General features: G+C 44.3%; 1 protein-coding gene across 4 annotated transcripts in view; it reads right to left on the reverse strand.

Moving 5' to 3' along the window:
* Positions 1-14,947, reverse strand: part of LOC110505402 (AT-rich interactive domain-containing protein 1B) — a 229,487-nt gene that overhangs the window by 4,821 nt on the left and 209,719 nt on the right. For all 4 annotated transcript variants that reach the window (XM_036962211.2, XM_021584599.3, XM_090220667.1 and 1 more), the window contains 5 exons: positions 1,465-1,603; positions 1,107-1,285; positions 468-594; positions 239-358; positions 54-129 (listed from right to left, as the gene is read on the reverse strand). In XM_036962211.2, coding sequence (XP_036818106.2) covers positions 54-129; positions 239-358; positions 468-594; positions 1,107-1,285; positions 1,465-1,603 — 641 coding nt within the window. The remainder of the gene's footprint in view (positions 1-53; positions 130-238; positions 359-467; positions 595-1,106; positions 1,286-1,464; positions 1,604-14,947) is intronic.

Below are 14,947 nucleotides of genomic sequence, written 5' to 3' on the forward strand. Positions count from 1 at the left end.
TACACCTGCATCATGAGGCCAGATCAATGAGCTCCTTAGTGTCTGTCTCTCACCTGTTGTTGTGGGTACATCCCTGAGGGGTGCATTCCATATGACATGCCAGGGTACTGCTGCCCGTAACCCTCATGTCTATAGGAAATAACAGAAGGAAGTGATCATTCAATTATAAAAAGAGAGGGAACTTCCCTCTGTAAGAAATATCATTTCTTCAGTTCCATTTTGAAGACGTGCTCCTCACCTAAGCTGGGAGGGGTATCTGTTGGGAGAGTATATGCTGCCCTCGCTGTTGGAAGGTCCCATGTTGCTCTGGCTCCCGGGGGTGCCCATGCTCCCCTCCATCCCTATCACATGGTCTGGTCTGAAAGACAGACAGACAAGCCGTCAGTTTGCATGAAAACATAAACCAGGCAACATTGGTTTCTAATCTATGGCTGATCAGTTCAGGTGTCTAGTGCCCCTATGCTTACCTCCTGTCGTAGCCTGGTCCGTATGGGTACTGGGAACGCTGGCCCATGCCTGATGGAGGCCTGCCATACATCTCCTGCATGCCACCGCTGGGCATCTGGCCTGGCATGTAGGAATCCCCTCCTGCCACTGTGGAGAGAGACCAGATGAACACAGTATGAATGGATAGAATGCTGGAAACACAGTGTATAGTGTTGCTGGTGTAATGGATCATCCACTAGGTGGCACTAGTCTCCTACTAATAATCATCAGCACGATCAGGAGACCCCGCAATGTGCTGTGATGCTAACCAAGCTTTGTCATTCACTCACAACTTTTTTTCAGATGCCAGCTTTCAAACTCTAACCATCCCCGGGTCTCAAAGATGAGAGACCAGATAATGAGTAGGTAAAAACGGGTGTTGCTCGGAAAGACGGGTGGAAATGTAGGTGGGAAAAAAACAAAGATGAAGTTGGGACAAGAGACACTCTAAGACAACAGAGGGACTCATAAATGTCATAAAGGCAAATCTCATGTGAAAAACAGCCTTTATATTCCAGTCACAGGACAAAGGTCTGCATCTGCCATGTTTGTACATCTCATCAGCGTATTGCTGTGTACGGCACAGTGGTAAGTCTGTGCCAGTGCCTGGGTCTACTCACCCTTCCTCATGCCAGCGAAGGGGTCCTTCTCGTACTGCATCCTCATCATCACGTCAGGGGGCATGTTGACCCCCTGCTGGTACAGTCCCCCAGGGCCCCCCGGGGGGAGGGAGTTACGCTTCTGGAAGACCGGGTCGCTCACCTCAGAGAACGGGTCCTGCACACTGACCACACTGTTCCTGGAGACAGAGGGACAGGAAGTAAAAAGTTAAGGACCTAGACAATTTCACATACGTACTGAGATACTGAGGTACAGTATGTATACTCACTTCACTCCCAACCTTCACTATAATTAGGGGTTAAGTTGCTAACATGATATGAAGCAGTGAGAGTGCCTGAATGATGGGTCATGGCATACCTGCTGGCTGGGATGGGGGTGACCTGGCCCTGGGGGGTTGAGGCTGGGGTGGGGGGTTTCAGGTCACCTGACATCTCTGCCATGGAGCTGCTGCCTGACGACTGGGGGGTCTGGGGGCCCTGCAGGGACCCTGAGTTAGCTGTTAGATAGAGAGGGAGAGAGAGATGGTTATAAATGAATAGGGAATCTCCTGTGGAGTGCATTGAAACAATATTGAGTGAGTAGCACTTTCACACTGCCAGACTATGGCAACTCGCCAAGCCTCTTTAATCCTCATAGAGACCAGGCAGATTTAGAGAGAGGGCCGAGGAACAGGCGGGGGCGGGGGAAATGAGGGGGTTCTGAGGGAGTTCCGAGGCCAAAACCTCTCTAAATGAAGGCGGTTCAGATGGCCTGGAAAGATGGCCTCTCCTATTTCCCCCATGTTAACCTGTAGCAGGCGGGGTGGCCCTCTGACAGAACGCCAGGCCACAGCACAGCCACTGACAGGGGTGATATATATGTGATGCCAGGCAGGGGGGCCAGCTCCCCCAAATCCTCTTAGCCTATCAGAGGGCCCGCTGGGGCCTATCTCACTAACAACCACAAACTCCCATCACGGGGGCAGCAATAACACTAGCCTAGCCCCAGCGCCTGCCTGCCAAGAGTAGAGGGGGAACGCAGGGACTGCTACGAAGGGGCCGAAGAGGAGGAGGAGAAGAAGAAGGGGATGAGGAGGAGGAGAAGAAGAAGAAGGGGATGAGGAGGAGGAAGAAGACAGGGAAACAGGAGGAAGCGAAGCCCTCTCTGTGGGAATTGCTCATTGGAGAGAATGGTGCGGAACTCGCAGCAGTCGCTGTGGAGAGCTTTATTTGGCAGCTTTCTGAAGATTGTTTTTCATTTTTGGCAGGGTGAACTCGGTGAGTGGTTCATTAGGAGGGTACGCCTGGGAGCACAGCCGTAGTTAACATAGAAGGGGGGTGTCTGTAGGGGCCAGGCTCACCGTATTGTGCACTCCCTACGGTATATCAGAGAGAGATTACCGTACCAGTGGCCCAACCATACTGCACTTCACTCCAAATAGGGGTTAAGTTGCTAACATGATATGAAGCTAGTATCATACCATATGATGCATAAATCATATGAAGCCATGGCTATGAATTTTTCAGTGCATGGGAATATGAAATTATTGAAGGTCTGTAACAACACAAGAAACTATGTAATGCCACGCCACATTACACATGAAAACCCTACAAAGCTAAAGTAGTGAAAGGCGTACAAGTAGGAATGAAGGAAAACATGATGGCTAGTTTTAGTAGATAAGAGAGGCTGGTTCTGTGAATCCTAATGAGCGTTTAGTAAAACCGCTCCTCTGAAACAGGCCTCCATGGCCTTTCTCTGCACTGCACGCCTCCAACAGGAATAAAGAATGGCTTTAAAAATTCATACTACTTCTGAATTATTCAACAATACCCCCTGCCGCCACATCAGATTAGAGAGAGAGCGGAAAGGAGGGGGAGTTAGACGGATGGTTGAGCCGAGGGCTTTGCTTGCAGTGGGGCTGGGAGAGAAGGAGCGAGGGATTGAGGAACAGAGAGGGAGAAAGGGAGAGAGTGCATAGAAGGGGAGCGTCTTTGGGATTTTCTTCTTCCCAGAATATCCCCTCTGCTCCATAGACAGGGGCCAAACACACACGTGGAGAAACTCAAAACGTAAACACTGGAACCAGGGGTTACTGGCGGGTAGCCCTTTCCTGCACTCAAGTGACCTAGTGGCCTTATGGGATGTTATTCATATTCTTCATCATTTCATAAGTAATTTCATAATTAATTGGTGTTCCTATGTCAAATGGTTTTGTTATATTTCAGTCTTCTGTGATATAAAAGTGCACTATTGGGATACAAACTCAAACTTGTTTAAGACTACCAAGCAACACTATGTGTGACACTGATTTAGCCCACTGCAGGTAAAGGTTTTAGCAGCATTCCCATCCCAGCTGGTAGACAGGCAGACAGACAGGCTGGCAGACAGAAAAACACTGGGAGGCAGGCAGAAAGACAGGCAGGGCAACACTAGGAGGGAGAGTGGGCGGGAGGGGACATTTACAGAGCGTGAACTCAAGTGCCCTCTACTCTACATTTAGAGGGAGAGATGTGTGTTAGTGTGTAGGTGTGTAGAGGTGGATGACATAAGACAGAAAGCGCTGGCTCATAGGCTTCGTGTGAGTGTGAATAGAGGTTGACTGGAGGTCAGCGTTGTTTATATCCATGACTCCACCCTCATTAATCATTCTCAGGGGAAATCCCCCCCCCCTCCTCCCATCTTGGCTGCTCAACAGCTCTCCCTACTCTGGAACATCATCACCTAGCCGTCAGCTATATATAGCATGAGTCAGTGAAGCAGCCAGCCAAGCAGGCACCTGGGAGCAGCAGAGTGGATGAGTGCATAGATAGAGGGATAGTGGGTGTCAAGAGACAGACAGACAGATATACAGATAGGGCAGTATGAGGTCTCTCCTGTGTTAGAGCAAAGTATGGAGACTATTCTCTGTCCACTTCAACCAATCATAATCATTGAACTATCTAAACCACTGTGAAATATATTTATCATAACCAAAATATTGTATTTTCAGCTGTTTAAAGTAACAAAAAAAAAAGCTGGGACCAAGAGACTGAAAAACAGCTTCTATCTCAAGGTCATCAGACTCTTAAATAGCCATCACTAGCCGGCTACCACCCGGTTACTCAACTCTGCATCTTAGAGGCTGCTGCCCCATATACATATACATAGATATGGAATCACTGGCCACTTTAGTAATGGAACACTAGTCACTTTAATTATGTTTACATACTGTTTTACTCATTTCATATGAACAGTTGAAGCCGGAAGTTTACAAATACTTAGGTTGGAGTCAATAAAACTCATTTTCTACCCCTCCACAAATGTCTTGTTAACAAACTATACTTTTGGCAAGTCTGTTAGGATATCTACTTTGTGCATGACACAAGTCATTTCCCCAACAATTGTTTACAGACAGATTATTTCACTTATAATTCACTGTATCACAATTCCAGTGAGTCAGAAGCTTACATGCACTAAGTTGACTGTGCCTTTAAACAGCTTGGAAAATTCCAGAAAATTATGTCATGGCTTTAGAAGCTTCTGATAGGCTAATTGACATAATTTGAGTCAATTGGATGGAAGTGTACCTGTGGATGTATTTCAAAGCCTATCTTCAAACTCAGTGCCTCTTTTGCTTGACATCATGGGAAAATCAAAAGAAATCAGCCAAGGCCTTAGAAAATAAATTGTAGACCTGGTTAGGGTTAGTCTGGTTCATCCGTGGGAGCAATTTCCAAACGCCTGAAGGTGCCACGTTCATCTGTACAAACAATAGTACGTAAGTATAAACACCATGGTGCCAAGCAGCCATCATACTGCTCAGGAAGGAGACGCGTTCTGTCTCCTAGAGATTAATGTACTTTGGTGCGAAAAGTGCAAATAAATCCCAGAACAACAGCAAATAACCTTGTGAAGATGCTGGAGAAAACAGGTTCCACAGTAAAACGAGACCTTTATCAACATAACCTGAAAGGACGCTTAGCAAGGAAGAAGCCACTGCTCCAAAACCGCCATAAAAAGCCAGACTGCGGTTTGCAACTGCACATGGGGACAAAGATCATACCTTTTGGAGAAATGTCCTCTGGTCTGATGAAACAAAAATAGAACTGTTTGGCCATAATGACCATCATTATGTTTGGAGGAAAAAGGGGAAGGCTTGTAAGCCGAAGAACACCATCCCAACCGTGAAGCACAGGGGTGGCAGCATCATGTTGTGGGGGTGCTTTGCTGCAGGAGGGACTGGTGCACTTCACAAAATAGATGGCATCATGAGGCAGGAAAATGATGTGGATATATTGAAGCAACATCTCAAGGCATCAGTCAGGAAGTTAAAGCTTGGTCGCAAATGGGTCTTCCAAATGGACAATGACCCCAAGCATACTTCCAAAGTTGTGGCAAAATGGCTGAAGGACAAAAAAAGTCAAGGTATTGGAGTGGCCATCACAAAGCCTTGACCTCAATCTATAGAAAATGTGTGGGCAGAACTGAAAAGGCATGTGGAAGCAAGGAGGCCTACAAACCTGACTCAGTTACACCAGCTCTGTCAGGAGGAATGGGCCAACATTCACACAACTTATTGTGGGAAGCTTGTGGAAGGCTATCCCCAATGTTTGACCCAAGTTAAACAATTTAAAGGCAATGCTACCAAATACTAATTGAGTGTAAGTAAACTTCTGACCCACTGGGAATGTGATGAAAGAAATAAAAGCTGAAATAAATCATTCTCTACTATTATTCAGCCATGTCATATTCTTAAAATAAAGTGGTGATCCTAACTGACCTAAGACAGGGCATTTTTACTCATATTAAATGTCAGGAATTGTGAAAAACTGAGTTTAAATGTATTTGGCTAAGGTGTATGTAAACTTCCGACTTCAACTGTATAAACTGTATTCTACTGTGTTTTAGTAAATGCCACTCAGACATTGCTCGCCCTAATATTTATATATTTCTTAGTTCCATTCTTTTACTTTTAGATGTGTGTATTGTTGTGAATTGTTAGATACTACTGTACTGGAGCTAGGAACACAAGCATTCCGCTACACCCACAATAACATCTGCTAAATATGTGTATGTGACCAATAAAATGTGATCATATCCATAATAATCTCATCATGTAGACTAGTCTACCCGCACTGTATCTGCTAGCTGTTGGCTAAAGTACACATACCAGGACCAGAGTCGGCACGTGTACCATTTATCACAACAGTTTGTGACAGAACTATCTGTAGAGTTCAAAATACAATAGAAGCGCAATGAACTTTAGATTTTTATGCGATACATGAAAACTTAAGCAAAAAAGTACTGTCAACAATAGGATGGAAACCAACTAGCTTCAGACGTACATACATTTCAACAAACCAGTGGTGTAAAGTACTTAAGCAGTTTTTTGGGGCATCTGTCCTTTACTTTACTATTTATATTTTTGACAACTTTTACTTTTACTCCACTATATTCTTAAAGAAAATAATGAACTTTTTACACCTTTTTAAAAAAAAACATTTTCCCTGACACACAAAAGTACTAGTTACATTTTGAATGCTTAGCAGGACAGGAAAATGTGTCTAATTCGCACACTTGTCACTCGCCATCGCCATCGATAAGAAACATTACTGTGCAGCCGTATTCATTGATCTGGCCAAGGCTTTCGACTCTGTCAATCACCACATCCTCATCGGCAGACTCGACAGCCTTGGTTTCTCAAATGATTTTTTAAATTTATTTTTATTTTACCTTTATTTAACCAGGTAGGCAAGTTGAGAACAAGTTCTCATTTACAATTGCGACCTGGCCAAGATAAAGCAAAGCAGTTCGACAGATACAACAACACAGAGTTACACATGGAGTAAAACAAACATACAGTCAATAATAAAGTATAAACAAGTCTATATACAATGTGAGCAAATGAGGTGAGAAGGGAGGTAAAGGCAAAAAAAGGCCTTGGTGGCAAGGTAAATACAATATAGCAAGTAAAACACTGGAATGGTAGTTTTGCAATGGAAGAATGTGCAAAGTAGAAATAAAAATAATGGGGTGCAAAGGAGCAAAATAAATAAATAAATTAAATACAGTTGGGAAAGAGGTAGTTGATAGGGCTAAATTATATGTGGGCTATGTACAGGTGCAGTAATCTGTGAGCTGCTCTGACAGTTGGTGCTTAAAGCTAGTGAGGGAGATAAGAGTTTCCAGTTTCAGAGATTTTTGTAGTTCGTTCCAGTCATTGGCAGCAGAGAACTGGAAAGAGAGGCGGCCAAAGAAAGAATTGGTTTTGGGGGTGACTAGAGAGATATACCTGCTGGAGCGTGTGCTACAGGTGGGAGATGCTATGGTGACCAGCGAGCTGAGATAAGGGGGGACTTTACCTAGCAGGGTCTTGTAGATGACATGGAGCCAGTGGGTTTGGCGACGAGTATGAAGCGAGGGCCAGCCAACGAGAGCGTACAGGTCGCAATGGTGGGTAGTGTATGGGGCTTTGGTGACAAAACGGATTGCACTGTGATAGACTGCATCCAGTTTGTTGAGTAGGGTATTGGAGGCTATTTTGTAAATTACATCGCCAAAGTCGAGGATTGGTAGGATGGTCAGTTTTACAAGGGTATGTTTGGCAGCATGAGTGAAGGATGCTTTGTTGCGAAATAGGAAGCCAATTCTAGATTTAACTTTGGATTGGAGATGTTTGATATGGGTCTGGAAGGAGAGTTTACAGTCTAACCAGACACCTAAGTATTTGTAGTTGTCCACGTATTCTAAGTCAGAGCCGTCCAGAGTAGTGATGTTGGACAGGCGGGTAGGTGCAGGTAGTGATCGGTTGAAGAGCATGCATTTAGTTTTACTTGTATTTAAGAGCAGTTGGAGGCCACGGAAGGAGAGTTGTATGGCATTGAAGCTTGCCTGGAGGGTTGTTAACACAGTGTCCAAAGAAGGGCCGGAAGTATACAGAATGGTGTCGTCTGCGTAGAGGTGGATCAGAGACTCACCAGCAGCAAGAGCGACCTCATTGATGTATACAGAGAAGAGAGTCGGTCCAAGAATTGAACCCTGTGGCACCCCCATAGAGACTGCCAGAGGTCCGGACAACAGACCCTCAGATTTGACACACTGAACTCTATCAGAGAAGTAGTTGGTGAACCAGGCGAGGCAATCATTTGAGAAACCAAGGCTGTTGAGTCTGCCGATGAGGATGTGGTGATTGACAGAGTCGAAAGCCTTGGCCAGATCAATGAATACGGCTGCACAGTAATGTTTCTTATCGATGGCGGTTAAGATATCGTTTAGGACCTTGAGCGTGGCTGAGGTGCACCCATGACCAGCTCTGAAACCAGATTGCATAGCAGAGAAGGTATGGTGAGATTCAAAATGGTCGGTAATCTGTTTGTTGACTTGGCTTTCGAAGACCTTAGAAAGGCATGGTAGGATAGATATAGGTCTGTAGCAGTTTGGGTCAAGAGTGTCCCCCCCTTTGAAGAGGGGGATGACCGCAGCTGCTTTCCAATCTTTGGGAATCTCAGACGACACGAAAGAGAGGTTGAACAGGCTAGTAATAGGGGTGGCAACAATTTCGGCAGATAATTTTAGAAAGAAAGGGTCCAGATTGTCTAGCCCGGCTGATTTGTAGGGGTCCAGATTTTGCAGCTCTTTCAGAACATCAGCTGAATGGATTTGGGAGAAGGAGAAATGGGGAAGGCTTGGGCGAGTTGCTGTTGGGGGTGCAGTGCTGTTGACAGGGGTAGGAGTAGCCAGGTGGAAAGCATGGCCAGCAGTAGAAAAATGCTTATTGAAATTTTCAATTATGGTGGATTTATCAGTGGTGACAGTGTTTCCTATCTTCAGTGCAGTGGGCAGCTGGGAGGAGGTGTTCTTATTCTCCATGGACTTTACAGTGTCCCAGAACTTTTTTGAGTTAGTGTTGCAAGAAGCAAATTTCTGCTTGAAAAAGCTAGCCTTGGCTTTTCTAACTGCCTGTGTATAATGGTTTCTAGCTTCCCTGAACAGCTGCATATCACGGGGGCTGTTCGATGCTAATGCAGAACGCCATAGGACGTTTTTGTGTTGATTAAGGGCAGTCAGGTCTGGGGAGAACCAAGGGCTATATCTGTTCCTGGTTCTAAATTTCTTGAATGGGGCATGTTTATTTAAGATGGTTAGGAAGGCATTTTTAAAAAATATCCAGGCATCCTCTACTGACGGGATGAGGTCAATATCCTTCCAGGATACCCCGGCCAGGTCGATTAGAAAGGCCTGCTCGCTGAAGTGTTTCAGGGAGCGTTTTACAGTGATGAGAGGAGGTCGTTTGACCGCTGACCCATTACGGATGCAGGCAATGAGGCAGTGATCGCTGAGATCTTGGTTGAAGACAGCAGAGGTGTATTTAGAGGGGAAGTTGGTTAGGATGATATCTATGAGGGTGCCCGTGTTTAAGGCTTTGGGGAGGTACCTGGTAGGTTCATTGATAATTTGTGTGAGATTGAGGGCATCAAGTTTAGATTGTAGGATGGCTGGGGTGTTAAGCATGTTCCAGTTTAGGTCGCCTAGCAGCACGAGCTCTGAAGATAGATGGGGGGCAATCAGTTCACATATGGTGTCCAGAGCACAGCTGGGGGCAGAGGGTGGTCTATAGCAGGCGGCAACGGTGAGAGACTTGTTTTTAGAAAGGTGGATTTTTAAAAGTAGAAGTTCAAATTGTTTGGGTACAGACCTGGATAGTAGGACAGAACTCTGCAGGCTATCTTTGCAGTAAATTGCAACACCGCCCCCTTTGGCAGTTCTATCTTGTCTGAAAATGTTGTAGTTTGGAATTAAAATGTCTGAATTTTTGGTGGTCTTCCTAAGCCAGGATTCAGACACAGCTAGAACATCCGGGTTGGCAGAGTGTGCTAAAGCAGTGAAAAGAACAAACTTAGGGAGGAGGCTTCTAATGTTAACATGCATGAAACCAAGGCTATTACGGTTACAGAAGTCGTCAAAAGAGAGCGCCTGGGGAATAGGAGTGGAGCTAGGCACTGCAGGGCCTGGATTCACCTCTACATCGCCAGAGGAACATAGGAGGAGTAGAATAAGGGTGCGACTGAAAGCAATAAGAATTGGTCGTCTAGAACGTCTGGAACAGAGAGTAAATGGAGGTTTCTGGGGGCGATAAAATAGCATCAAGGTATAATGTACAGACAAAGGTAAGGTAGGATGTGAATACAGTGGAGGTAAACCTAGGTATTGAGTGATGAAGAGAGAGATATTGTCTCTAGAAACATCATTGAAACCAGGAGATGTCATTGCATATGTGGGTGGTGGAACTAATAGGTTGGATAAGGTATAGTGAGCAGGACTAGAGGCTCTACAGTGAAATAAGCCAATAAACACTAACCAGAACAGCAATGGACAAGACATATTGACATTAAGGAGAGGCATGCTTAGTCGAGTGATCAAAAGGGTCCAGTGAGTGGAGAGGTTGGTTTAGGGTCACGGCGATTTAGACAGCTAGCCAAGCCAACCGGTAGCAAGCTAGCATAGGATGGAGTCTGTTGTTAGCCACCTCTTGCGTTCGGTCAGTAGATTAGTGGGGTTCCGTGTGGTAGAGGGGATTAATCCAAATCACACAACAACAAAAATAAGAACAATAGATATAGTTATAGAGGCCCGAGAAGAAAACATAATAATTCAAATAAATAAATTTGCCTCGCCTGGTTCACCAACTACTTCTCTGATAGAGTTCAGTGTGTCAAATCGGAGGGTCTGCTGTCTGGACCTCTGGCAGTCTCTATGGGGGTGCCACAGGGTTCAATTTTTGGACCGACTCTCTTCTCTGTATACAATGAGGTCGCTCTTGCTGCTGGTGAGTCTCTGATTCACCTCTACGCAGACGACACCATTCTGTATACTTCTGGCCCTTCTTTGGACACTGTGTTAACAACCCTCCAGGCAAGCTTCAATGCCATACAACTCTCCTTCCGTGGCCTCCAATTGCTCTTAAATACAAGTAAAACTAAATGCATGCTCTTCAACCGATCTCTACCTGCACCTACCCGCCTGTCCAACATCACTACTCTGGACAGCTCTGACTTAGAATACGTGGACAACTACAAATACTGTAAACTCTCCTTCCAGACCCATATCAAACATCTCCAATCCAAAGTTAAATCTAGAATTGGCTTCCTATTTCGCAACAAAGCATCCTTCACTCATGCTGCCAAACATACCCTTGTAAAACTGACCATCCTACCAATCCTCGACTTTGGCGATGTCATTTACAAAATAGCCTCCAATAACCTACTCAACAATTTGGATGCAGTCTATCACAGTGCAATCCGTTTTGTCACCAAAGCCCCATATACTACCCACCATTGCGACCTGTACGCTCTCGTTGGCTGGCCCTCGCTTCATACTCGTCGCCAAACCCACTGGCTCCATCTCATCTACAAGACCCTGCTAGGTAAAGTCCCCCCTTATCTCAGCTCGCTGGTCACCATAGCATCTCCCACCTGTAGCACACGCTCCAGCAGGTATATCTCTCTAGTCACCCCCAAAACCAATTCTTTCTTTGGCCGCCTCTCCTTCCAGTTCTCTGCTGCCAATGACTGGAACGAACTACAAAAATCTCTGAAACTGGAAACACTTATCTCCCTCACTAGCTTTAAGCACCAACTGTCAGAGCAGCTCACAGATTACTGCACCTGTACATAGCCCACCTATAATTTAGCCCAAACAACTACCTCTTTCCCTACGGTATTTATTTATTTATTTATTTTGCTCCTTTGCACCCCATTATTTTTATTTCTACTTTGCACATTCTTCCATTGCAAATCTACCATTCCAGTGTTTTACTTGCTATATTGTATTTACTTTGCCACCATGGCCTTTTTTTTGCCTTTACCTCCCTTATCTCACCTCATTTGCTCACATCGTATATAGACATGTTTATACTGTATTTTGACTGTATGTTTGTTTTACTCCATGTGTAACTCTGTGTCGTTGTATCTGTCGAACTGCTTTGCTTTATCTTGGCCAGGTCGCAATTGTAAATGAGAACTTGTTCTCAACTTGCCTACCTGGTTAAATAAAGGTGCAATAAATAAATAAATAAAGAGAACATCCATGGTCATCCCTACTGTCTCCAATCTGGCAGACTCACTAAACACAAAAGTCTTTGTTTGTAAATTATGTCTGAGTGTTGAACTGTGACCCTGGCTATCCAAAAAACAAGAAAATTGTGTCTTCTGGTTTGGTTAATATAAGACATTTTAAATGATTTATACTTTTACTTTTGATACTTAAGTACATTTAAAACCAAATACTTTTAGACTTTTACTCAAGTAGTATTTTACTGGGTTACTTTTACTGAGTCATTTTCTTGTAAGGTGTCTTTACTTTAACTCAAGTATGAAAATGAGGTACTTTTTTCCATCATTGCAACAAACATTAATGGCGTCCTACTTGTTCAGACCAACATGTATCCCACCGTACCTATCTTGTTTGTCTAATAATAAAAACACATGTTTCATCCTTTGGATATCTCTAGCGCTTGTAATACTTTATGCCATATGGCTTTAAATTGTGCTATTTTGTTTCTCTCTGAAGCCCTCATTTTTTCTACATTTTTAAAAATGAGTCCAACCCATTGGTATCTCACCACTTTTGGACGTTATAGCACTCCCAGAATGCATTCATTAGTGAATCAATAATACATTCAGTACATTAGTTTATACTGGATTAAGTTTAACTTTAATTAACTGTAATTTTGTTAGTTATGTTCCAACGCTCCATCTTGTGACAATATCAGTTCTTTTTAAGTCTTGGTTTCAATAGTTTATATTTTTTTCTAAGAGATTGTCAGTTGGATAGGATCCCTGCAAGGTTTTGTAGATATTACCTATCATATGCGTATCCTTTTCTGACTCAAATAGGATTCCCTCAACATTGCTCTGTCCAAAAGATTTCAGATTCAAAATTGTGTGATATCAAACTGATAAATATTTTATTCAATTTCAGTGTATGTTCTACTTCCATTAAATATGCTGAGCAAAAATATAAACGTAACACTTAAAGTTTTGGTACCATGTTTTATGAACTGAAATGAAAGATCCTAGAAATCATTCATATGCACAAAAAAACATATTTCTCTCAAATGATTTGCACAAATGTTAGTGAGCGTTTCTCCTTTGACAAGATAATCCATCCACCTGACAGGTGTGGCATATCATGAAGCTGATTTAAAAACATGATCATATCACAGGTGCACCTTGTGCTGGGCACAATAAAAGGCCACTCTAAAATGTGTAGTTTTGTCACACAAAGCAATGCCACAGATGTCTCAAGTTTTGAGGGAGTGTGCAATTGGCATGCTGACGGCAAGAATGTCCACCGGAGCTGTTGCCAGATAATTGAATGTTCTTTTCTCTACCATAAGCCGCATCCAACATCGTTTTAGAGAATTTGGTAGTACGTCCAACCGGCCTCACAACCGCACATCACGTGTAACCACACCAGCCCAGGACCTCCACATCCGGCTTCTTCATCTGCAGGATTGTCTGAGACCAGCCACCCAGACAGCTAAGGAAACTTTGGGATTGCACAACTGAATAATTTCTGCACAAACTGTAAGAAACAGTCTCAGGGAAGCACATCTGCGTGCTCGTCGTCCTCACCAGGGTCTTGACCTGACTGCAGTTACGCGTCGTAACTGACTTCAGTGGGAAAATGCTCACCTTCGATGGCCACTGGGACGCTGGAGAAATGTGCTCTACACGGATGAATCCCGGTTTCAACAGTACCATACAGATGGCAGACAGTGTGTATGGCGTTGTGTGGGCGAACGGTTTACTGATGTCAATGTTGTGTACATACAGCCCCATGGTGGCAGTGGGGTTATGGTATGGGCAGGCATAAGCTACGGACAACAAACACAATTGCATTTTATTGATGGCAATTTGAATGCACAGATATACCGTGACGAGATCCTGAATCCATGTCGCAAGGATCTGTACAAAATTCCAGGAAGCTGAAAATATCCCAGTTCTTCTATGGTCTGCATACTCACCAGACATGTCACCCATTGAGCATGTTTGGGATGCTCCGTATTGACGTGTATGACAGTGTGTTCCAGTTCCCACAAATATACAGCAACTTCACACAGCCAATGAGTGCGACAACATTCCACAGGCCACAATCAACAGCCTGATCAACCCGCAGCAAGGTTCCAACATCTAGTGGAAAGCATTCGCAGAAGAGTGGAGCCTGTTATAGCAGCAAAGGAGGGACCAACTCCATATTAATCCCCATGATTTTGGAATGAGATGTTCGACGAGCAGGTGTCCACATACTTCTGGTCATGTAGTGCATCTGTAACCAACAGATGCATATCTGTATTCCCAGTCATGTGAAATCCATAGATTAGGGCCTAATACATTTATTTCAATCCTTATATGAACTGTAACTCAGTAAAAGCTTAGAAATTGTTTCATGTTGCGTTTCTATTTTGGTTCAGTGTAGACGCACTGACCTGGCTCAAAATGAAGGTAAATAATCATATGGGAAGGTTATGTCTCCATCAAGTGGCTAAGAGGCTGGGATGCAGACATATGCAAGAGTAGGTGTGTGTCTGTGTAACACATGGGGATGTGTGAAACTTACACCTCAGCCTGAAGAGTCCCCACTTGCGCCACCGTATAGCTAGCTTTTCACGTGGCGGGACTGGAAAGACACTTTGGGAGGGCGGTCATGTGTGCTAGAAAAAGACAAGGTCCTGGGTTTGAGCCTCAGTGTTGGCCAAATCAGAATGAAGTGGCACTCACTAAGCAAGCAGTGTAATGTCCTTTACATCTGCGTGGGTGTGGTGTGCTTGTGTGGTGAAGGCAGGTGCTCTTCTCCACCCTCTTAGCAAACGCAATCTGGT

The sequence above is a fragment of the Oncorhynchus mykiss genome, chromosome 25 (genome assembly GCF_057628025.1).
Source record: "Oncorhynchus mykiss isolate SJ-2025 chromosome 25, ASM5762802v1, whole genome shotgun sequence".
Classification (NCBI taxonomy): domain Eukaryota; kingdom Metazoa; phylum Chordata; class Actinopteri; order Salmoniformes; family Salmonidae; genus Oncorhynchus; species Oncorhynchus mykiss.